At 43.3% G+C, this 25,609-nt stretch overlaps 1 protein-coding gene across 1 annotated transcript in view; it reads left to right on the top strand.

The window, feature by feature from the left end:
* Positions 1–25,609, top strand: part of RP2 (RP2 activator of ARL3 GTPase) — a 499,618-nt gene that overhangs the window by 427,879 nt on the left and 46,130 nt on the right. The window contains exon 4 of the mRNA XM_044072074.1: positions 16,778–16,863. Within this exon, the coding sequence (XP_043928009.1) occupies positions 16,778–16,863 (86 nt within the window). The remainder of the gene's footprint in view (positions 1–16,777; positions 16,864–25,609) is intronic.

Below are 25,609 nucleotides of genomic sequence, written 5' to 3' on the forward strand. Positions count from 1 at the left end.
AGACTGATCTTAACTGCTACATACATGTTCCTCCAACTCTTAATGGATAAAAAAAAATGTCTGACATCTCAACTAAAGTTTACCTTTATATAGATGAAGTAGGAAACAGACAGCATGGAATTGTCTGAACACTGTCCAGGCTCCTATGTTCATAGCCGTGTGTGCTGACTTCACTCTTAAATCAAGATATTGTTGCTTATTGAAGTTTTTACAGGGCTACTTTAATCAGGTGCCCATATCCTTTTCTGTGATCACTGAGGCAGTAAGATCCTCTCCTGCACCTATAGTTTGGGGTAACCCAAGTGATTTCGACGGTACAGTTTACAGTCCGTTAGACATGCAGTTCTAAATAAAAATGCTCATCCTAGAATTTGTATTGATAGTGGAGGGGTGATTTACAAACTTCCACTGCGGTATACAGTGCTTTGTAATAATAACCAAAAGCAGTTTTAATTGATCAGGCTAGTGAAAAACGTGACCTGTGCAGCTACATATAAAAACTGGTTAATGAGCACCTGTGTGCTCATTGTCTTCTCGCCAGAAAAATACTGTTAACCTCATAGATAAGTGTGTAAACTCCACAGTGGCCTCTATCTATTTCTTGTGCTAATGTTTGTAAGTAATTACATTGTAAACTTGGGTATAGCTGCGAAACCTAGAATAGAAAAGAAATAAATAAAAAATGGTAACTGTCAAAGTACTTGTCATCCAACACTTAATGATAAAAATGTTGAATTGTCAACCAGCATCTTAGAATCTTAGAATCGCTACCTTTCAAGGAGAGAGGCATGATTCTCTTCCTGAGATATGAGAAAACAGTGTCCTATTGCTGTGTTAAGAGTTGCAACAAGTCATACCCCCCACCCCTGATAGCTATATTTGCTGCTACATCTTTCTCACCCCCCCCAACACTAAAAATCTGGGGAAAAGCCTGTTAATGTCTCATCAGGTGGAAACTCTGACTATGCTTAACACTTTTTTATATACCTTCTGTGTCATTGTAGAATATTGCCTGAATCAAGTTGCTAGGATGGGGCACGTACTTCAGAGATCACAAGAGGCAAGGTTATGTCCCCTCCCCAAATAATGAATAGTTTTCTTGCTAACTTAAGTTAGCTAGCACCTGCATAAATGTACTGGGAGAAAGCTGTGCATTTCATAACTGGACCACAAAGGTAACTCTTTTGAAAATGGAGAACTAACAATATCAAGGCATTAATTTTTAAGCCTGTTGAACAGATTGCAGGAGTTCACTGACTGAAAGCGATGCACAATGCATGCTTATCCTAACAAAAAAAAAAAAAAAAAAAACTTTCTGTTCACACATACAAGAAGGCAAGCCAGGAGACAAAATCCCTAAATATGCCGATCCACTACCTTATGGTTCGCCTTTTGTGGAAGAAAGGATTTTAAGATTTGAATACGTCTCCGCTACCCATACAGTTAGAAGAGAAGAAAATTTTACCAGTAGGAATAGTCCATGTGGACGTCATCAAAGCCAGGTGGCTGATGGGATAGCTGAAGGGTTGGGTGAATGAGGAGCTGTATTGTGCTGTCGCACAGTCCTGGTGAGAGGAATGGTATTTGAAGAAAGGGACATGACTACTGGAGTGACACACATGGCTCAGTCTTAGGTCCATTATTCTTTGGTCTTTGTCTCGACTTTTCCGAGAGAACATAAAATGTGATCAGCCTCTTGCTGATAATGCTTATAGACTGTGGAAGGATATAGAAAGGCTAACCAGGCTAGTAGAAAGATGGTAGTACTGCACTTGGACTGCAGCAACCAGGAAATAGAACTAATGAGAGTAGAACAGGAAAAGAATCTGAAGGTGTGTATAATATCTGGAATGGACTAGCAGGAGCAGTGTGAGATGGAAGTGGCAACAGCAAACAGAATGCTGGTTGTATCCTAAGGGGTAATCTCCAGAAAGGACATAATGCTTCCACTTTACAGGTCCTAGACGGGACACATCTGAAGTAGAAGGGATATCGGATTGCTGGAAGGACCCCAGAATGAAGTTAGCAGCAGATGGGTGCAGGAGATGGTGAGGACTGTCCTTAAGACCAGAAGACATGGGGCCCTTGATCCTGGTGCTCAAAATCACATCAGGAAGTTGTGATGGCATCATCTTAAATAGGAAGGTGGGAGAAATGTGACACTTTTTTGGAAGACTGTTTTTAGAAGACCCAAAAGCTGTCCAAACAGTCAGAGAGAGAGTTGTGTATGCATGGCATAGACTAGTCCAGTGGCTAGTGGAGAAGGAATCTACAGAAGCATTCATGAGGGCATGGGACAAGTGGTTGAAGGATGAGAAAGAAGGGGGGATACAAGAGTATTAAATGCACTCAGGGCTGGTGTTAGCATTTTGGGGCCCCCCAGAAAATGTTAAGCTCTGGGGGGAGGCCCTGGGCACTTCTGTGAGAGTATCACCCTGTCACTGCCACCCCCACTGAAGCAGCCTTTTAGTTCATGCTGTAAACTTTTAGTAGTATGTACAGAATGACCTGTAGCTGTAATGCTCTTACAGTACAACAGGTCTATGTACCACACTCTGTTCGCCCATCTCATGGAGAGAGAGTCACAATTACTGGTATTTTAGTTACAACAATGGTGCATTATAGCAACTCTATGTATAGGCGTGGACTTGGGTGAAATGCTGTCTATATGCCCTAAAGTGTATTTTAATTTTCTTTTTACATAATCTTCATCAGTTGATGGCTTGAACAGAAATTATGATGCATCATTTCATCACACCTTTCCTGACCAAGACAACACAGTAATAACCATTTATGAAATAACCCAGATAAGCCAGGGCCCAAGAAGCCATAGGGTTATAGGTGTTCTGGAATGCATTATAAAACATTTTCCCAACCTTTTAATGCAATGGTGTCTTAAACAAAAACCATGAGTAAGAAAAGAATTGGTCTTTTTTTATTTCAAGGAAGACCTAAGTTGTGCCCAAGGCTTAATATTCAAAGATGACAAAATAACAGCTCACAACAAACTAACCAGCCATTTGTTGTCTGGATACATAGGTCCAATCTGGGAATACGGCCTGCCTCCCTAACCCCCAAAAAACATAGTTACTGTCTATGCATCCCTCTCATGTTATTCTGGGATGAAAGCAGAGGTTCAAACTGCCATAGTTATGTGTTTCAAGTGAGTGGCTACATACATGTACATCACATGCCTTCTCACTCCTCAGGCCTACCCATCAAAGGCAGCTACCTCAATATGCGCCTGATGTGAAATTGAAAAAAAAATGATTACAGTAATGTGTTCTACTTTGTTACAGTAATGTGTTCTACTTTGTTGCAGTAATGTGTTCTACTTTGTTACTCCAAGACAGTACACTGCCCCTACACAAGCTACAGTAACCTTCTTTGTACACCTCTGAGGTCTGTGAGAAAAGTAAAAGAAACCATGACCACACTGTCCTCAGACCAAACAAAAACTGTAATTACCTCATTTGGAAACCTAGTGTAATGAAAAATAAAGTGACCACAACTCCCTCCCATAACCTGCAGCAGCTGTCTGTGCACACACATCTGAGCAGGGCTTGTTTTAGAATAGGTGCAGTTGAGAGCACAAGCCATTATCAGCTTTATCTTAACAGGGTCAGCTCTGTTCAGGTTAAAGAGCATAATCAGAAAATTAATGCATTTTTTTCTCATATTTCCCCAAACCAACAACAGCTTTTGTGGGGTCCTAACACAGTCAAGGATGATTAAAGGAGCCTGTATATCAATTTGTATAGTTTAGGGAGTGGAGGCCACCAGACTTCTTGAAGACTCAAGTATTTGAATCTTCTGTGATATATTTTGTGCATTACTTTTGAAATATAATTGCTTGTTTGCTACATTTTACACTGATACCCAGAAGAGTAATGTACGAGTCCTGGCATTATTAGGTGTATGCAGAGATAAGCAGTAATACTTTTTTAACAAACAGACACACAAGCCATAGCTGTACTAGTTTTGTACTTATTTCAGCAATTAGCAATACATTGTGCAACACTGGTACTGTCACACCAGATCAGTGACTGCTGTTTAGCAGTCATCAAACAGCAGCAGGGGTAAGTCACTTTTATTTACTTGGTGAGGAGTAATGCATACCTGTCATTGTCTCTGATTTCACAGACCTTCTATGATTTTGCGCATAATTTTGATCTGTTCTTTGCAAAAAGTTTGATTTGCTAAAAAAAATCATTCAGGGATACAGACACTCAAAAATTCCAGGTATCAGAGGTTTATACTACTTATGGTCCAAAAAATGCTCGTTGATGCAAAAGGTGTTATTCTATTAACCTTAAGTGACTCAGTAATATTTAAAACATGTTCCTGATTTTGAGCCTTTGTTCTGATGTTTGGTATTATGCCGAATTCTTCTGCAAAATAGTTGTAGTATCTGGTGTCTACCAATATTTATATAATTCCCTGAAAAAAACATTCCTGAAGATCGGAAGCATCAGCTCTTCTTAAAATACAAAGTTTGTACTCAAATTAGTCACTCTAGCCTGCTGATCATTCTACTGTTTACCTTGCTTATGTTCATTATCAGCTTTATCCTAACAGGGTCATACCAGAACCCTGTTCAAGTTAAAGAGCATAATCGGGTAATTAATAATTTTTTTCCTATCCGTCAGCTGTTTTCTGTGGCCCCCACACAGTCAAGGATGATTAAGGGGCCCCGTTGAAGCCACAGGTATTGCAGGTGTCTAAAGCTGGCTGTATTGTTGGTTTTAGTGGCGAGAATGTCCACCAATCAGGGTTTAACTAAGCCAGAGGCACTGTGTCAGTGGTAAAATATTTAATGGAATTGTGAAGCTTGTTACTTGATAAAATGCTGTTACAATAGCCAGAGATATCTTTGAATTTTAAAGGAGATATAAATCATTTAGAGTTTTTACCCACCTGGTTTAAGTATACAAGATTTCTGTACTAGCTTTTGTTAGTTTGACAGACATGTTAGAAGCTATCAAGATAAATAACTTGCTGTGGTTGAGGGCCCCTCAGGAACAGGTGGGGCCCCCCAGTGACCGCAGAGTTCGCTGGTGCCTAAAGCCGCTATGAATGCACTTAAAGGGCAGATTGGATAGACTTGCTCTGTCCATCTACTGTCAAAGTAAGGTAATGTACTGAAATTTAATGTAGATTGAGGTATTAGGGGTACCAGCATGCAAGATATCCTTTGATTAAAAAAAAAGTTCAGGCCTTTATTTTATCCATTGGAAAATTAAACAGTTGTGCTTGAAAAGGTAGGCATTGTAGGGAATTAATTGACTACCCAGGTGTTGTGAGACCCAACACAACAGGTTGAGGGCCTCCAGATCTCTGGAAGGCCCATTATTTCCCTGATGTTCTTAGTGTTTCACTGCTGCAATCATCACATTTGGGTTATCTGAATGCAGGTAGCCCTCGGCTGGCCTGAATACCAGAGTCTTCGATTCCTGCGTCGGATGCTGTCTCCTCTTCCATGACGTCAGGTCATCAGGGGTATAAAACATGCAGCCGATGCCATTACATCACTCTTTCTTGCCGTGTGGTGCCCGAAGCAGAAGTAGTTTGCAAGTGCCGGTCAGCTGACTCTTGAAATTTTCGTTTTTCGAGTTTCAGATCTGAAGTCTTCAAAAAAGATAAGTACCCCGTTGGGGATTCCTTTTCTTGCTCCAACCGATGTCAGTAAAAGTTAACAATTGTCTTACCTGTGGAAAGTAAATACCTCATACAGATTTTCATTTGTACTGCATCCCCTGTTTAGGCCCAGACAACGACGTCCCTCACTGTCTGTTTTGTGCCTTGTTTAACCCCTGAACTATTCGTTGTCTGGCTATCTTTGCTTCCAATTACTTTCGTACTCTGTCTCAGTACTCCGAAATGGCTTCGTTAAGCCATCCGACTACCAGTCTTCTGAAAAAACGTAAGGATAAAGACAGAGACAGACCGCCTAGGTCCAAAACTGCCGACGGTGCTTCCGTTAAGCTAGTCGCCAATCCATCGGTACTCAATGAGGTGCTTTTGCAGCCCCTGTTACCCGCTTCTTCAGATTCGCAGGCCTCTACTGAGACTGATTCGGAGTCCGGTATGCCACGAGATGCTTCTTCGACTATGGAACCTGCGGATGTCTCTACCTTGGATGGGTCCGGAGCCGCTGTGCAGGCTCCGGCTTCTGAAGGCGTCTTCAGGCCTACAGACTTTCATTTTAAACCGACGCCATTGTTTTCTTCCAGGCCTAAAACTCGCCCCATGCCTAGAAAACCGACGACCAAACCGCAGGTTCAGGCCCATATGCCTAAAATACAAATGCTTATAATGGCTGAAGACGTTATTACCTTAATTAGGGGAAGCCAGCCTTCCCCATCTAAGAGACCTAGAACTTATTTTCTTTCTGATTCTTCTGATCAGGAATCTGATATTTCTGCTCCTTCTGATTACCAGGATTTGCTCTTATCTACCTATGAGGATTCTGATGCAGAGGTTTCCATTCCCTCTGCTTCCCCTCCAAAAGATTTTTCTTTCGGGGAAACCTTGCACACACTTAGGGAGCATTTCTGCTGGGAAAGTCAGGATTACTCTGACTCCAAAAAGAGACGGGGAATTATTACTCCTACCTCAACACAGGCCTTTAGCTATCCCTGGACATTGTAGATGATGCTTTCTTGGAATCTAGCCTTTCCCCAGACACTTTACCTCCAGCTCCCAGAAAACCTGACGGGTATTACAGAGTACCTGACTCTCACACAAGTTCCTCTTTAAGAATCCTTCTGCGGATCCAGAGACCATTTCCCAAGGACCTTAAGGCATTAAGGCTACTGCTGCCAAAAATCCTACCCCTTCTGATAGAGATTCTAGAGCCCTGGATGGATGGGGTAAGAAGGTATACACTTCTGCTTCTTTGGCCATTAGGGCTTTAAATTGCCAGTTTCATTTGTTAAAGTATCAGCAGCATGTTATGGGGCTACGTAAACAGAAAATATTGATTCCTGACTGTACTGAACACAAAGAATCATAGGATTTAATGCATTCTGCAGAGCAAGTTGGTAAACCTACTTTGCAGTGTGGTTTTGACGCTTTAGAAGCAATCTTGCAGGGTTGCTGTCATTGGGTCTGTACTTAGAAGGCATGCTTGGCTTAAGGAACAAAACTTGCCAGATCATGTAAAAGCTAAATTACTGGATGCTTCCTTACACCAAGACCGCCTTTTTGGCAACAAAGCAGAAGTCCTCAGGAGGATGGAGGAAAAAGCTAAATCTATGCAAACTGTTAAAGATTTCCTACAAGTACAGCCTCCCAGATTCAGTAGGCATTGGCCTTCAAAGAACTGGTCCTTTCCAGTCCTTTCTAGGCCTTTTTCAGTCCAAACCCAGGAACAGCAGACCACCTAGGCTTCAGTCTCAGGCTATGCACAGACCTAAGCAGTGGGGGGCTCCCACTTCCAAAGCAGGGAGGTAAGCCTTACTCCCTTACAGAAAAATGGCACAATGACTTAACCTTAACCCTTCCAAGCCCTGCTCTACTACCTGTTCCCTTAGGAGGAAAGCTCGCCCTGCATGCAAAAAATTGGGAACTAATTACCCAGGACAAATGGGTTTTGAACATAGCTTCCCAAGGATACAGGTTCCACCTCCACACCCTACCCAACCCCAAATGGTTGGCCAGGCCTACCCCCAAATCAGTGGGTGGAGGCCCAACAGCAGGTTCTCTCTTCTCAATATCAGGGCTATTCAGCCTGTCCCAGCAGAACAAAGGGGACAAGGTTTTTTATTCAAGACGTTTTCTGGTACCCAGAAAAGACTACTCCTGGCATCCTATCCTGGACGTTTCTATTCTCAACACCTTTCTGGTAGTTCCAAAATTCAAAATGCTAACTCTGCAACAGCTTCTTCCCATGCTAGCCAAGGATGCCTGGCTGGCAACCCCCTAGACTTAAAGGAAGCGTACCTACACATCCCAATAAGGAAATCTTGCAGGAAATACCTACGCTTCAGGGCAGGCTCCATGCACTATCAATTCTCTGCACTTTCCTTTGGCTTATCTACTGCGCCCAGGGTATTCACAATGTGTCTCGCTCCAGCCATTGCATTTTGCAGGCAGAGAAATATTCAAATGTACCCATACTTGGACGTTTGTCTGATTCAGGCAGAAAGCCAGGACTTGCTATTACAACACCTGGCATTCGTAAAGAAACGTCTAACCTCACTGGGGTACACCAGCAATGAAAAGAAATCTCACCTAGTACCCTGCCATCAGATTGTATTCCTGGGAGCAAGCTTGAACACAACTTCCCAGATGGCATTCTTCACTCCGGAGAAAAAAGTTTGACAACCTCCTTCAAACTGTTGGCCACAAAACCCCAGCTATCTGCAAGGAAAATACTGCAAGCCCTGGGGTTCCATGGCCTCTTGCATTTTACTAATTCCATATGTGAGACTGCATATGAGGAAACTCCAATGGTATCTGAAAAAGCCTATGGTGTCAACATTCTCAGGACCTGGAAACAATGATTTCTATCATTCCTTGTATAAAGACAGAGTTCCTTTGGTGGGCAGAGGCCTGCTACCACAACAAGGGGCTCCCTTTCATTCTACCCCCTGCCGCCCAAACCCTAACAACAGACGCATCAGACTAATGCATGGGGGGCTCACATGGCAGGGCAAATGGACCCTGAGACAGATGCACCTGCATATCAGTCAAAAAGAAATGTTAGCTGTACAGAATGCTCTGACAGCCTTCAAGGACCACTATTGGTAAAGACGGTCAGCACCACAGTCATGTGGTACATAAACAAGCAGGGAGGTGCCCACTCGTACCCTCTCTGCAGACTAGCCATGGCCCTGTGGAACACAGCCTTGAGCTACCAAGTACACCTGCAAGCTCAATTCCTGCCAGGCAAACTAAATTCACTGGCAGATGACTTAAGCAGAAATCTCATGGACCCACATGAATAGAAACTGGAACCCAGAATATTCAACCTCTTGAGGAACAAATGGGGGACTTCAGAGGTAGACCTGTTTGCCTCCCCTCAAAACTACCAGTTGCACAAATTCTGCACAAGGACTTCCACAGCCAAGCTTGGAAAGTGGATGCCCTGTCCTTTACCTGGGAAAGCCTCTCAGTTTATGCCTTTCCGCCTCGGCCTCTCGAAGGTTCTACTAAAGATCAAACAGGACAAGCCAAGGACAATACTGATTGCACCAGGCTGGCCATGCCAGCACTTGTACTCCCTCTTGCGCAGTATGACACTGCTACAACCATGGCATCTGCCTCAGACCCCTTCCCTGCTGTCCTAGCAGGCGGGCCAGATTCTACACCCTCAGCTTCAAACCCTGAACATTGCAGCCTGGCTTATCCCTTGAGCTCTCCCTTAGCATCCCTCAGTAAGCAGGTACTGGATGTCATTCTGGAGGCAAGGAGGCTTAGTACTAGAAAATCCTATGCTGAAAAGTGGAAAAGCTACTGCTCCCGGAGCCTGGCTCAGGGGATGGACACAACGGTGCCCAGCTTACCTCATATTCTGCAGTACTTAACAGAAATGCTCCACAAGGGCCTATCCTTCTTGTCAATTAAAACTCATGCCTCTGCTATTTCAGCACAGTATAATAATGAGCCACCCCTCATCTCTCACCCCTTCCTAAAGCAATTCCTTAGAGGGGCCAAAAATTTAAGACCCCCCCCCCCCCCAGGAGAGCTCCCACTCCTGTCTGGGACCTTAACTTTGTATTGGAAAAGCTCACTCTTCCCCCTTTGAACCAGCTGCTACAGCAGAGTTGAAATTCCTTTCTTGGAAAACAGCCTTCCTTCTAGCCATCACTTTAGCAAGAAGAGTGTCGGAATTACAGGCCCTCATGGCAGTGGAACCCTTCATTATCTTCCATGCAGACAGTGTTTCCCTCAGGACTAATCCTTCTTTTATGCCCAAGGTGGTGCCTTCTGTGGCCCTAAATCAGTCCATTTATTTGCCTACTTTTTTCTCTAATCCACAAAACAAAGAACGAATACTGCATTCTCTGGACGTGCACAGACAACTTGGATTCTGTTTGGACAGGACTAAATCTACCAGAAAATCTGAGCAGCTGCTGATTAGCTTTGCTGCAGGGGCAGAGGGGAAGGCCACTTCAAAGCAAACCATTTCAAAATGGATAGCCCATTCCATTCATTTCTGCTACAAGCACCATGGAAAACCTACCCCACTGGGGATAAGATCACATTCCACCAGGGCTGCATCTACCTCTGCAGCATTTTTCAGAGGGGTCCCTACCAGGGACATCCTAGAGGCTGCCACCTGGAGCTCTGTACATACCTTCACCAAGCATTACCACTTGCCTAACTTTTCTAAATCCAGAGCTGGATTTGCCACCGCAGTCTTGCAGGGATTAGTAGCTGGCCCTAATGCTCTTTAACTTCCTCCTCCCTTCCTTAGCTTTGGGAATCAACCCAAATGTGATGACTGCAACAGTGAAACATGAAGAACGTAGTACAATTGTGTACACTTACCATAAATGTAGATGTTCGAGTGTATTCACTGTTGCAGTCCTGGTTACCATCTGTCCAGCCCCCTGACTTCTTTGAGCTCTACCTCTCCTTCTGGTTGGTATATATTTTTTTTTGTGTATTTGCTTTTTGATGGGGATTTACTATACCATTTAATTGCTTCCTATTGTGGGGGAACCTGACATCTGAGGCAAGAAAAATTGATGTAATGGCATTGGCTGCATGTTTTATACCCCTGACGTCATGGAAGAGGAGACCGCATCTGACGCAGGAATCCAAAGACTGGTATTCAGGCCGGCTGAGGGCTACTTGCAGGCAGATAACCCAAATGTGATGACTGCAACAGTGAATACACTCTAACATCTACATTTATGGTAAGTGTACACAACTGTACTTTGTGCTCACTCTGGAGGGCTGTATTGCGCATGACAAACTGTCATTGTTGAGTCTTTTTTTATTTATTTGTAATTTAAAAAAAAAAAGGTTTCTTGCTGTGTTTTAGGAAAAAAGTCTCTTTTATAGTGCAGTATTTGGTGATGGAAAATACTGCACGAAGTGTAAGTGCAGATCCAGAGTAGGGAGGGAAGTGGTTATGCAAGGTCCACTCATCTCCATTATCACTTTCATTTGCAGTTAAAAATGTCTGTAAATTTTACTTTGCAGTTTAGTTGCTTTGTGCTTTTGATGAGGTCTAATGGAAGGAGTTGACATGTAGAAAGTAGCAACTATTTTATTGTTCATGTTAATTTTGAGTTAAGAATCACCCTGCCTTTTCTTTTGCCTCCCAAGGTCCTCTTTGGCTGCTTATTTTCCAGTCCCTTCTCCTTTTTTCAGTCCTTCCTGTGAGGGAATATCTCTGAGCTCTGGGGTGCATGGTATTTACCTTTCCCATGGTTCTCTTTGCCACACTTGCAGTGGTATCTCAAGACTGTTTGGCTGCAGCACTGCCATCCTCTGGACTATCTGGTTTATCTCTTGCTTTGTCTCAAGTGTAAGTTCAAGCTCTGCAGGTTGATTCATCAGATCTCCATGAATCCAAGTCTGCCTTTTCAGGTTTTTCTCCCTACGTAGAACTTGTACACATATGCTTCTGATCAGGGTTGGGGAGGCTCTTTCAGCCAGCCCGAAGGTCTAGGTTCTGTGGTACCACCCCCAACTGGCAGACCATATCCATATCAAGGGGATGAGGGCTGTTCTAGCTTTACCAGGCCTTTCACCCCCTTAGGTTTCAGGTCCTCTAAATGTTTTTATAGACAATACCACAGAAAAAAGTCTTACCTTGTTTGCAGGTTGACCCTTCAGGCCTGAGATTTTGCAGTCCGCCATCACTTAGTTCTTCAGGTAGTCTACATTCCTTTAGTGCACAGACATGTGGCAGCCTAGACTATTTGAGTAGGTCTAGGACAAATCCTTATGAATGTATGCTTCACTGAGTGGGGTTTCTGGAAATCAGTGGGGTACTTCACGTAGATTTTTTGCCTCCCTTCTGAATAAGCAATTTCTGCAGTTCTGTTTAAGAGTGGCAAGTCCTTTGGCTTGGAAAGTGGACACCATGCCATTTTCTTGGAAGGGGGTGTGTCTGTATGCCTTTCCCCTTCTTTCTGCACTACCAAAGGTCCTGGACAAGATCATGCGGAACAGGAGCAAAATCTCCCTTCTGGCCCAGATAGCATTGGTTCCTCCTATTTCATTTGGTCAGGGGCAGCCATCAAGTGTTACCTCACAGTATGATTGTTCTCGCACAAGATGAGATCTCTCATTCACCCTCACTTGTCCACCCTTCAGCTGGTACTTTGGATGATAGAGTTTTGATTTTTGTTTAGAAACTGGTTTTCTAAGGATGTGCTTTGTTTTTTGCAGGAGGCCAGAAAACCCACTTCAAATAGAAAATGTCTTCCATTTAGTCACAAAGGGTTTTCTTAGGTGTCTTAAGCATGACCTGCACCCATTTTTCTTTGCATGTTCTTATTTCTTTACTTGGGTCAGTTGATCAGTTATGGCTTGACTTATTCAAGTGTTAGTTCATTTCCCAGCCACTGTTGACTTCTAGTTTTGGAGTTAAACAATTTTTGAAAGACATCTTTTGTATTTGCTCTCCAAGAAAGCCTATTCCTCCTTGGGACCTTCATTTTATTCACAAGAAATTGACCCAGTCCCCTTTTGAGCTTGCAGATTCTTCCTTACAGCACTGTACTTAGACTGTATTGTTGGTGGCTTTTACTTCTGCCAAGAGGGTCTCTGAACTTCAAGCACTCATGGCAGTTCCACTTTTTTTTCAGTTTTCCACAAGGACATGGTGTCTTTGTACCAGCCATTTTTATGCCCAAAGTGGTTAATGATGTGTCCTTGAATCAGTTCATTCATATTCCTTTTTTCTCCCCCTTTCCACCGAATCCTTGTGAGAAGGTTCTTCACACTTTGGATTTACATAGGTTTTGTCTTGTCTAGGTAATTTCTATTGCACAATCTGAATCTGAATAGCTTTTTGTTTCCTTTCATGCTAGGAAATTGGGTTTGACAGTATCTAAGCAAACCATATTCTCCTGGATTTCTACTGCCATTTCTCTTTGCTCTTCATTTCATGGCAAGCGGCTTTCTTTTGTTTGTGCCCATTCTTCCGGGGCAGTTGCCTCTACTGGTGATTTTCTTTCAAGGGTGTGGATACTAGATCCATTTTGGAGGCTGCTGTTTGGTCTCCTGTTCACTCTTTCACCAAACATTAGAAGTTAGATGTCATTTCTAGGGCAGGGTAGGTTTACCCAGAGCCATTCTTCATGTGTTTTGTTGTGGCTTCCTCCTACCATGCTTTTCAGTAGATTTTGTACTCTCTCAAGAGTGAAGAATGCTGCAGTGGTGATAAGGAAGGACACAGTAAAGTTGTGTTAGATCTTACCTTAACAGTAGATACCCTACTTCTGACTGTTGCGATAGTCTGTCCCTCCCTCCTGCCCCCTGTTATTTTCTATTCTTTTCCTTCTGGTCAAGGGGCCTTTCTTATGTCCATTTATTTTTTCCCCTTCCTAGATGTGCATGTTGTTGCTTTCCTCTGGGGTTGCTCTGGTTCTTCTGGGACACTTCAGTTCTTAGGGATTAGGTGCTTGTAGGTCATGTATGTACCTTTATACCTTGCATGTAGGACATGCGTCTGACATATGGCAACTGGAAGGTGTAAAGGCCTTGTATTCTGGCCGGGTGTTCATCTATCCTCTGCAGGATATCCCAAGAGTGAAAAATATTGCAGCAAAGAGAAGTAGGACATTCTCTGTTATGGGAAAGTCTTGCACAATTGTGCTTAACATTTACTGTTTAGTTTTGTAGCATGGTTATTGCTTTGTTTCTGTTTTGATTGTTTTTTTGTGTGTTATCTGCTGTATGTCATATAGGACTGTAGTGGGGGCTTGTGCTATGATTTTAGTTGTTGGACATGGAAGACTTCTTGTGTGTTGATATGGAATAACAAACGATGTGGATTTTTTGAAGAGTAAGATGTGTGAATCTGTAATGCTTTACATTATTGACCAACTATAGACCCCCATGATTTACCAGAAAATTGAACCTTTTATGTAACACTGGGGAAAAACGTGACAGATGTTCTTCATGTTTCACTGTTGCAGTTCTCACATTTGGGTTATCTGCCTGCAGGTAGCCCTCAGCCGGCCTGAATACCAGAGTCTTCGGATTTCTATGCCGGATGCTGTCTCTTCCATGACGTCAGGTCATCAGGGGTATAAAACATGCAGCCGACGCCATTACATCAGTCTTTCTTGCCATGCGGTGCCCGAAGCAGAAGCAGTTCGCAAGGGCAGGTCGGCTGACTCCTGAAATTTTCATTTTCGAGTTTTAGACCCGAAGTCTTCAAAAAAGATAAGTACCTCGTTGGGGATCCTTTTTTCTTGCACCAACCAATGTCAGTAAAAGATAACAACTGTCTTCCCTGTGGAAAGCAAATAACTCAGAGATTTTCATTCGTATTGCATCCCCTGTTTAGGCCCAGACCATGACGTCCCTCGCTGTTGGTTTTGTGCCTTGTTCAACCCCCAAACTATTCGTCGTCGGGCTATTTTTGCAGCCAATTACTTTCGTACTCTGTCTCAGTACTCCGAAATGGCTTCATTAAGCCATCAGACTACCAATCTTATGAAAAGACATAAGGATAAAGACAGAGACAGAACGCATAGGTCCAAAACTGCCGACGACGCTTCTGTTAAGCTAGTCGCCAGTCTGCCGGTACTCAGTGAGGCGCTTTCGCAGCCCCTGATACCCGCTACTTCAGATTCGCAGGCCTCTACTGAGACCCATTTGGTGTCCGGTATGCTGCGAGATGCTTCTTCGACTATGGAACCTGCGAATGTCTCTACCTTGGATGGGTCCAGAACCACTGTGCAGGCACCGGCTTCTGAAGGTGTATTCAGGCCTGCAGACATTCATTTTAAACAGACTCCATTGTTTCTATCCAGAAGTTCCGAATCCCTCAAGCCAAAAACTCGCACTACACTAAGAAAACCGACGACTAAACCGCAGGCTCAGGCCCATATGCCTCAAAAACAAATGCTTAGAATGTCTGAAGACCTTATTACCTTAATTAGGGGAAGTAAACCTTCCCCCTCTAACAGACCTAGAACTGATTTTCCTTCTGATTCTTCTGATCAGGAATATAAGACTCTGGTATTCAGACTGGCTGAGGGCTACCTGCAGGCAGATAACCCAGATGTGATGACTGCAACAGTGAATACACTCGAACATCTACATTTATGGTAAGTGTACACAACTGTACTTTTCAGGGACAGGTAAAAACGGTCTCAGAGTTGCATATATAACTGAAATAATTTTGATTCCCCTCCCTGGATTCTGACTAGAAACTGGCTATAATGGAGAAGTGGAGAACACTAGAGCAGATCATCTAGCTCCTCCTGTCTTCAGAAATGATCAGAATATTACAGTGGCAATTGTCAACTTGCACTGCTGCCCTAATTTTAAGAGATATGCAAAAACACTGGCACTGTCCAATGTTCTTCATTATTGTCCAGTATTTGACATTTTACAATTTTTTTTTTGGTAGAAATTGGTAGGTAATAGTCTGTGAGACTGTACACCTAATGGTAGATTTTCCGCAGCATATATTCTGTGTTTGTGTTTTGAGTCTAATTCCAGAAAAAAATATTTGTCATTGTCACTACAATTTGATTTGCATTTTTATCAGATAGAGCCCGTTTTAACACCTTAGTACTATTCTGTGATGTGTGCTTCTCTGACTGTAGCTGGAATGATTCAAGTGTAGCTGTGACATTGTATTGCACTTTGCAACAATGGATGGGTCTGTAACAGTTCGTCACAATGCAATTGCAGCGAACACCGGATCGTTGAGCCTCATTCAGCGAAAATCGTTTCAGCGATTTACTGAATTTACAGAAGGCAAGTAAGTACTTGTCCTACAGCACGATTTTTCTCATTTCTCCACTGTCGTGCGATCTTGGAGTTGCTATATATAGTTGGGGGGGGGGGCAAAGCCCCCCCACTTGAGTGGGTTCGATTTGCGTGGCTGTCGGTCTGTTGTGCTTGTAGGGCAAGCATTTTCTTGCCTTCAGTAAATTCACTGAATTGCTGAAACGATTTTTGCTGAATGATGGCCAATGATCCAGTGTTCACTGCAATTACATTCTGACAAACTAATATAGACCCACAATGGACAAGTAATGTGTGGTATTTTTGCATTTTAAGAATTCCAGAAAGCAACTGTAATTGACATTTTGTGTTGCACTTTATATAACAGCTGAGATGCAAGATGCACAAAATAAAAAAATTAGATGCACTTAATGTTTGCTTGGCAACACTGAAATTGCTGGCTAAATTTTTAATTGTCGTACCAACCCATTTTTGACAACTGTTTTGATAGTCTCTTCCAGTATTTGGTCTGGTAGTTTCCTGTTGGGTTTATAAGCTGTAGCAAAAAGGTTTTCAGCAGTATGAATTCAGTATGTAAGAATGTATTGCCTATTCTTTATCTCAAACTCTATACAAGATTAAGGTACTAACATTTCTGACGTTTGGACAGTCAGATTTCAGTGGTCTAGAAAGCTTTTTGTTAATTTAATCTCTCCATGAAGAAATGGCATAATGTTTTCAAGTGGAAACCTTGCAGAATATACTGGATCTAATTTGTGTTTCGGTCAGCTGAATTCAGCAGATTCTTTCATGTTCTAGATGTTTGTTTTCACTCATTCAGCATTTAAGACAGAATTAATTTAACTTTATTTTAATTTTGACATTTTCCCCTTTTCCTTAGGTCCTGTAGTTGCACTGGAATTCAATGGAGAAGGTGTTGTGGAGGCATGCCAAGCAATCATAACCGATGTTTTTAGTGGAACGAAGGTAAGGTTTTTGCCTGTGTTTTTAAACTTTTTGCGTCTGTGAGGTGGTCAGCTGGTGGTCTGCTGTTCAGAAATTAATTGATCAGCTGGACCCATGGTATAAAGAAAAGGAATGTTATGGTGTGACCGGGTCCTAGCCGGTTGTGCTGCAGAGAATTAATGGGCATAGCTTTTTCCAGAGGATGGCGCAATACATTACTTGAAACTGGAACTTTAAATTACATGCATTATCTGATTTACTGGGCTCCTTTCCTGAAATTCTCTTGCATTTTGTAAGTGTGCGTCTGATGCAAGATTTTCATGTAATAGCTGAGTATTTACTGCTTTTGTGATTAGGAGGCATGTCACTCTGAAGTCATTCTGATCCGTTTTGATCACTAAACTGAGAAGCCTCTGTTTCTTTGTGGGTGAAGTTGTTACTGCTAATGCTGTGTTTTTTTTTTTTTTTTAATTTTGAAAGTAAAGTTAAAATGTAGGGAACAATTGCTCAGTATGTCACACGTTTCAGAAGATTCTCAGGCTTAAGCTTCTTACTGGAAGCAAGACAGACATTTATACTTCTTTCAACATTTAGAAATGCAGAGGTGCAGTTAGTGTTATATACCATTTCTGAGAATGTAGTATCTTGGGAAGTCCACCTATCTTTGAGATTTAGTGATCTGAGTTATGAGTATCAGGGGAGTGAGGGCATAGCACCCCATGTTAGGGGTGCAAGGAGCAAAACTTTATGAAGTTTCCCTACTTTGTTTAAAACTCGCATGCACACATTTTTATTTTTGACTGCTGAATGTGTATGTGTTTAAGTTCAGTCCTGTAGCCCTTTTAACTAGCATCCATCTTTTCAGAGTAGACACAGTTCTTACTGGAAAAGTTGTGTCACAGGCAGTAGATGGGGAAAAAATCTTTTCAATTTTCATCATAAGGGTTATTGTAGGAATAAATAAATCTGATTGAGGAACGGTCGTAGATGGATGTCTGATCTTAGCTTATCTTTCAGCAGTAAACCGATAACCCTTTTCACAGATATGCAGTCTCAAGGTGTACCATTAGGGCGAGCTCCTCTATAAAGACGAGAGAGAGAGAGAGTAATGCAGCTTACTTGGTTCTCTTGCCACCCAGAGTTAAGTTGGTCTTCTGGGCTTCATTAGTTCATTCATTCATTCCAGGTCTTGGTCTTGGCATGGATAGGCACAACGTATTCCGCTTTAATACTTTTAGATGTTTTGGGATTTTTTTTTTGTTTTGTTTTTTTAATTTATGGTGTCCTCCTTGGAGACTCTTTCCTTACAATAATTTGGATCCACTCTGTTGTGTTTGAGGAGAGAGTTGTAATGCAGAGAATTGCAAACACTACTAAATTTAAAAAAATAAATACTAAGCCTGAACTCATCGGGTATTTATTGAGCTTAACAAGTTTATGGCTTTTACTTCTACTATTTCTGATGTTCTTCGTGTTTCACTGATGTCCTTCATGGATGCATCTGCAGTCATAACAACTGGGTTGTCCTGTCGTCAGGCAGCCCTTCAGTCGGCCGGATTCCAAAGTCCGGGTCCGGCTTCGGCTGATGTCGCACTTCACCCGACGTCATCTCTGTTGGTCTTCGGGTATAAAAGCATCAGCCGACGCCATTTTCTTAAGTCTTTCTTGCCGCGTGGCGCCCGAAGCAGAAGCTGTTCGCAAGTGCCGGTCGGTCGGATCCAGAGATTACTTCTACCGAATACTACTTCGAAGACTTCTAAAGCTAAGTACCCCGTTGGGGACTCTTTCTTGCCTCAGCCGATGTCAGAAAAAGTTAATAATTGTTTAACCTGTGGGAAACAAATACCTCATAAAGATTTCCACTCTTACTGCCTGCCTTGCTTAGGCCCAGCCCACGACGTAGCAGCCTGTTCGTCCTGTGCTTCTTTCAACCGACGAACGCTTAGACGCCGGTCGGAGTTTGCAGAACAGTTTTTCGGTTCTGACTTTGCGTACATTATGCCGCCGGATCCTCCGACCACGCATTCTGCCAAAAACGCAAAGAAAAGACCGACACTCGCGGTCCGCGGTTTCGCCGAAACCATGGTTAAGCAAATCGAGTGTCTCGGTTTCGCCGAAACCGAGAAAACTGATCAAAATACAGCTGAATCTATCTCTACAACTGAGGTCCCTGCTAACACTCTTGAATCGGCCTCAGAAATTTTACCCACTACGGTGCTTACCACTGACTTATCAGACACCATTCCCTTGGATGTCTCTACCCCAGCACGTGGTGCTGCTAGGCCTCCAGCAGCCATGTCCATTAAGGCCTTCGCCAGGGCTAAAGCAGCCAAGACTACTAAAACAGTGCCTGTTAAAGACCCCCTCAACCAGGCCCTCTTCCAGTTCTCAAATGCTTACTTTGGCAGAAGATTTAATTTCATTAATTAGAGGATCTCAATCTCACCCAGACAGGGCCTCTCAGCCCCAGAGAAGAGACCTAGGGCAGAGCCCCATGAGCCAGTGTCCTCTGATGATTCTGCTGATGAATCAGACATAACTGACCAGCCAGAGGCTCCTTTCTCCAATTTTGAAGATTCTGATGCTGAAGAATCCATTCCAGCTGCTTCCCCACCAGAAGAATTCTCCTTTGGGGAAACCTTGCATGCCATGCGAGAACAGTTCCAATGGCAGCAACAGGATTTTTCAGACTCCAGGAAAAGACTTAGGACCTTTTGCACCTTCCACAGCACAGGCCCTTAGCTATACCTCCTGTTCTCTCTGTGGTGGATGATGCTTTCAATGATGTCTGCTCCGCTCCAGATTCTTTACCCCCAGCCCCTGCCAAACCAGACAGATTTTACAGGGTGCCAGATACTCATCACCACCTTTACAAGGCCCCTCTTGCAGACCCGAAACTATTTCCCAGGGTCCCAAGGCAGTAGCCATGACCATAGCTAAAAACCCTGTTCCTTCTGAAAGGGAAGCAAGGTCATTAGACAGATGGGGTAAAAAGGTTTACACTTCAGCCACTCTCTCAGCTAGAGCTTTAAACTGTCAGTTTCACATGATACAATACCAAGAGTTTATGCTTGATCAGTTAACTAAAAAGCTAACCACTGATGAATCTCTTGATAAGAAATATGTATTAGAAATGGTAAATAACATACAGCAAGTTAGTAACCATTCTTTAAAATGTGGCTATGATGCACTGGAGGCTTCATTTAGATCAGCCATGACTGGCACTGTAATTAGAAGGCATGCATGGCTAAAGGAGCAAGCTTTACCGGATCATGTTAAATCTAAATTGCTAGATGCTCCTATGGATAAAACAAGTTTGTTTGGTACACCTGCCCAGCAGGTTATGAAGAAAATGGAAGAAAAGGCAAAATCAGTCCAGACAGCTAAAGATTTCTTGCAGGTTCAACCCCAAGGTTTAGCAGGAACTGGCCTGCCAAAATTGGTCCTTTCCTGACTCCACAAGACCTCAAAGGGGCAGGAATAGACACTCCAGAGGCAGAAACCAATCCAGAGGAGGTGCCTACAGAGGACGACAGTGGCAAGGTAACAACAGAGGCACAGACTCCACACCTGCCACTACATCAACACAGCCACAGTGACTTAATCCTAAACCCGCCTACCAGGGAACAAATAGCAGCTCCTCTAGGCGGAAAGCTAACCTTATTTTCAAAAACTGGCACCACATAACAAAGGACAAGTGGATTTTACGAACCATAGATCAAGGTTACCGGTTCCACTTCCACACTTTACCAGACAAAAGAGGAATGCCAAATCTACCTCCAAATCAAAAGACAGAGGCTCTACAACAGATAATGGAGTTAGCAAACATGAGAGCTGTGGAGAAAGTGCCAACAGCAGAGCAAGGAAAGGGTTCTACTCCAGACTATTCCTAGTTCCAAGAAAGGAAAAAAGTTGGAGACCAATTCTAGACCTGTCCACCCTAAATACTTACATCATTGTCCCAAAATTCAAAATGCTGACCCTACAGCAACTTCTTCCCATGCTGGGCAAGGAGTGTTGGCTGGTAACTCTAGATCTCAAGGAGGCATACCTGCACGTCCCCATTCGACCAATCTGCAGAAGATACCTCAGATTTCTTGCAGGATCAGAGCACTATCAATTCTCAGCATTGCCCTTTGGCTTATCTACTGCGCCCAGAGTATTCACAAAATGCCTGGCATCAGTAATCGCCCATTGCAGACTACAGGGAATTCAAATTTATCCATACCTGGACGACTGCCTGATACAAGGAGACAACAAAAGCAAGCTGACAACAGATTTACAAAGGGTCATTTACTTGCTTCAAGCACTGGGATACACAGTCAATTTACAAAAGTCAAGACTGATACCATCCCAGACAAGGACTTTCCTGGGAGCGGAATTGGACACAGTAAGACAAATGGCATTCCTAACTACAGAAAAACAAAAAGAACTCCCTCTTTACTTCTTGACACTAACAAAACTGAACAAGTTAACAGCAAGAAAGGTACTACAGGCCTTGGGTTTCATGGCATCATGCATAATCTTGGTTCCATTTGCCAGACTACATATGAGAAAACTACAGTGGTACCTAAAGAATTTATGGTCCCAACACAGACACAGCCTAGAAACGGAAATCCCACTAATATCATGCTTAAAACAGGAGTTCCTATGGTGGGCTCAGGCATGCCAGTCAAACCCAGGCCTGCCCTTTCGCAAGGGTCAAGCAAGCCAGACCATCACAACAGATGCTTCAGACCTAGGATGGGGGCGATATGCTGGACAAATGCGCATAAGGATTGTGGACACAGGACCAACTTCACCTGCACATCAACCTAAAAGAAATGCTGGCAGTAAAACTGGCAATCCAAAAGTTCAGACCATTTCTCAAGGAGGAACACTTGATGATAAGGACAGACAACACCACAGTCATGTGGTACATCAACAAACAGGGAGGCACTCATTCTTACACCCTATGCAGAATGACTTTGGAGCTGTGGACCCTGGCACTCAGCTACAACATCCAGTTACAGGCAATATTTGTGCCAGGAAAAGAAAACTCTCTAGCAGATATGTTAAGCAGGACCACATCGGATGCCCACGAATGGCAGCTGCACCCGGATATCTTCAAGACCATCTCGAAGAAATGGGGAATGCCTCAGATAGATCTATTCGCATCACCTCTCAATCACCAGCTCAAAAAATTCTGCACAAGGACATTCCACCCACTAGCATGGAAAGTGGACTCGCTCTCCTTCAGCTGGAAAGGCCTAACAGCACATGCATTTCCACCTCTTCCCTTGATACACAAAGTACTACTAAAAATCAAGGAGGAACGTCCAAGGATAATCCTGATAGCTCCAAACTGGCCAAGACAGCATTGGTACCCACTGCTGAGGAGCATGTCTCGGAACAATATGTGGCCAATTCCCCTGATGCCTTTGATGCTAACTCAGAACAACTTCAGCACCATGCATCCAAACCTAAAAACGCTGCAACTGACTGCATGGAACATCACATAGCAGCTGCTAATACAGAACTTTCACAAAGAGTTAAAGACATTATTCTTGAAGCACGCAGGCCTTCAACTAGAAGGAATTATGCTGGGAAATGGAAAAGGTTTGTCATTTGGAGTTCTGAAAGAGGAAAAGATGTATCAAACATAGATATGCCTAACATTCTGGAGTATCTGGCGAACTACTTCATTCAGGCCTGTCCTACTCCTCCATCAAGATTCATGCATCAGCTATTTCAGCAGAATACAGCTTTGATCCACCTGTTTTTCACACCCTTTGCTCAGGCAGTTCCTCAGAGGAATCAAGAATGTAAAACCTCCAAGGAAACCACCATTGCCAGCTTGGGACTTGAACTTTGTGCTAGAAAAATTGACACTATCACCTTTTGAACCAGCAGCAACAGCAGACCTACAACACCTGTCATGGAAAACTGCTTTCCTACTGGCAATTACTTCAGCAAGGAGGGTTTCTGAACTACAGGCCTAATGGCAGTGCAACCCTTTCTAATCTTCCACCAAGATAGAGTGTCCATGAGGACTAATCCTACATTTATGCCTAAGGTGGTATCCAGAGTGTCTTTAAACCAGGCAATCCACCTGCCTACCTTCTTTCCCAACCCACAAAACAGAGGGAAAGAATACTGCATACCTTGGATGTACATAGACAGCTACGCTACTACTTGGACAGAACAAAAATAGCAGAAAGACTGACCAACTTTCGTAGCCTATGCAACAGGAAGGGAAGGAAAAGCTATTTCCAAACAGACAATCTGCAAATGGATAGGAAATTGCATACGATTCTGTTACTCCTTCCATGGAAAGCCAATTCCACAGAACATAAGACCTCATTCTACAAGGGCAACAGCCACTACCACAGCCTTCTTACGAGGAGTGGCTACCAAAGACATTATTGAGGCGGCTACTTGGACCTCCGTGCATACATTTGCCAAGCATTATAATTTACCTCTATATTCCAGATCCCGAGCAGGGTTTGCCACTGCTGTTCTGCAAGGGATACTAAACACACCATAATTTACTTTATCCTCCTCCCCTAGTTGGCTATGGTATTCTACCCAGTTGTTATGACTGCAGATGCATCCATGAAGGACATAGTACAGTTTTGTACCTACCATAAATGTAGATGTCCGAATTGGATAGCATCTGCAGTCAGGATTACCCTCCCTCCTTCCCCTCTGTGGTACTCCTAGGGTGTTTACCCTTCTAATAGCTAGCTAGTGGGGGGATTTCTTTCATGGTGTATTTGTTTGTATTTATGTACATACATGCTTATTTTTGTGTTTACCTCTGTCTTTTGGAAACATTGGCATCTATCCAAAATTTTTTAGCCTTCTATAGGGCTTCTGGCATCTGGGGCAAGAAACACTGAAGAAAATGGCGTCGGCTGATGCTTTTATACCCGAAGACCAACAGAGATGACGTCGGGTGAAGTGCGACATCAGCCGAAGCCGGACCCGGACTTTGGAATCCGGCCGACTGAAGGGCTGCCTGACGACAGGACAACCCAGTTGTTATGACTGCAGATGCTATCCAATTCGGACATCTACATTTATGGTAGGTACAAAACTGTACTTTTCATCATTACATTTGGGTAATGTGCTGGCAGGTTGCCCTCAGTCGGCCTGAATAACAAAGTCTTGGGTCCTGCATCAGTTGCTGTCTCCTCTTCCATGACGTCAGGTCGTCAGGGGTATAAAACATGCAGCCAATGCCATTTTATTCAGTCTTTCTTGCTGCACGGTGCTCGAAGCAGATGCATTTCGCAAGTGCCGGTTGGCCAACTCCCGAAATTTTCACATTCGAGTTTCGGAACCGAAGTCTTCAAATTAAAGCTAAGTACCCCGTTGGGGAAACTTTTTCGTGCTCCTTACCGATGTCAGTAAAAGTTAATAATTGCATTACTTGTGGGAAGCAAATACCTTTCATTTATACTGTATTCCTTGCCTAGGCCCAGATCATAATGTGCCTTGCTGTCAGTTTTGTGCTAGATTTAACCAACGCACTATTAAGCGTCGGTATAGTTTTGCTTCTAAATATTTTGGATCAAGATTTAATTATCCTGAAATGTTGGTTAGTAATCAGACTACCGGAGTTCACAAAAAGCGCAAAGAAAAAGACAGAGACAGACCGTTGAGGTCCAAAACTGACGACAAAGCTTCTCCTAAGCCAATCGCCAGTTTGCCGGTACCCAGGTGCTTTCGCAGCCCCTGATACCCTCTACTTTTGTGTCTCAGGCCTCTACCGAGACCCATTCAGAGTCTGGTATGCCGCGAGATTCTCATAGTATTGAACCCGCGGATGTCTCTCCCTTGGATGGGTCCAGAGCCGCTGAATAGGCACTGGCTTCTGAGGGTGTTTTCAGCCCTCAACATTTTTTTATATAAAACCGCAGCCTCAAAAACAAGGTCAAAAGCATCTTCTATGTCTAAAAAAAACCGATGCATGAGCCACGTGCTCAGGCCGCTATGCCTATAAAACAGATGATCAAAATGGCTGAGGACTTAATTACCATAATCAGGGCCCCCCCCCTGCTAAGAGGCCTAGGCAAGACACTGATTATGAATCTTCAGATCAGGTTTCCATTTCTTCTGATTTCTCTTCTGATCAGGAATTTTCCATTCCATCCTATGAGGATTCTGATGCAGAGGAATCCATCCCATCTGCATCTTCTCCTGAGGATTACTCTCTTGGAGAACTTTGCATACTTTAAGGGAACATTTTCACTGGGAGATTCAGGACTTCATTGAATCAAAAAAGAGGCTTAGGGATTTCCTTCTTCCTCAGTATAGGCCTTTGGCTATACCTCCTGTATTAGACATTGTTGGTTGTGTTTTCGGAATCAAGCATGGCTCCTGATTCCCTACCTCTGGCTCCTAGTAAGCCAGACAGATGTTACAGGGTTCCTGACTCCCACAAATTTCTATTCAAAAATCCTGCTGCTGACCCTGAGACTATTTCATAGGGTTCCAAGGGTGTTAAGGCCTCTACAGCCAAAAATCCTATCCCTTCTGATAGAGATTCCAGGGAGATGGATAGATAAGGAAAGAAGGTTTATACGTCTGCTGCCTTGGCAATCAGAGCCTTAAACTGCCAGTTTCATATGCTTAAATATCAACAGCATGTTATGGGCCTACTGAAATAGAAAATTATGTTGATTTCTGATTGTGTGGAAAATAGAGGTATTGCATTCAGCAGAACAGGTTGGAAAGCATACTTTGCAATGTGGTTTTGATTCCTTGGAGGCCTCTGCAAGGG

Source organism: Protopterus annectens, chromosome 5.part0 (genome assembly GCF_019279795.1).
Source record: "Protopterus annectens isolate FY-2018-M chromosome 5.part0, PAN1.0, whole genome shotgun sequence".
In the NCBI taxonomy this organism is placed as follows: domain Eukaryota; kingdom Metazoa; phylum Chordata; order Ceratodontiformes; family Protopteridae; genus Protopterus; species Protopterus annectens.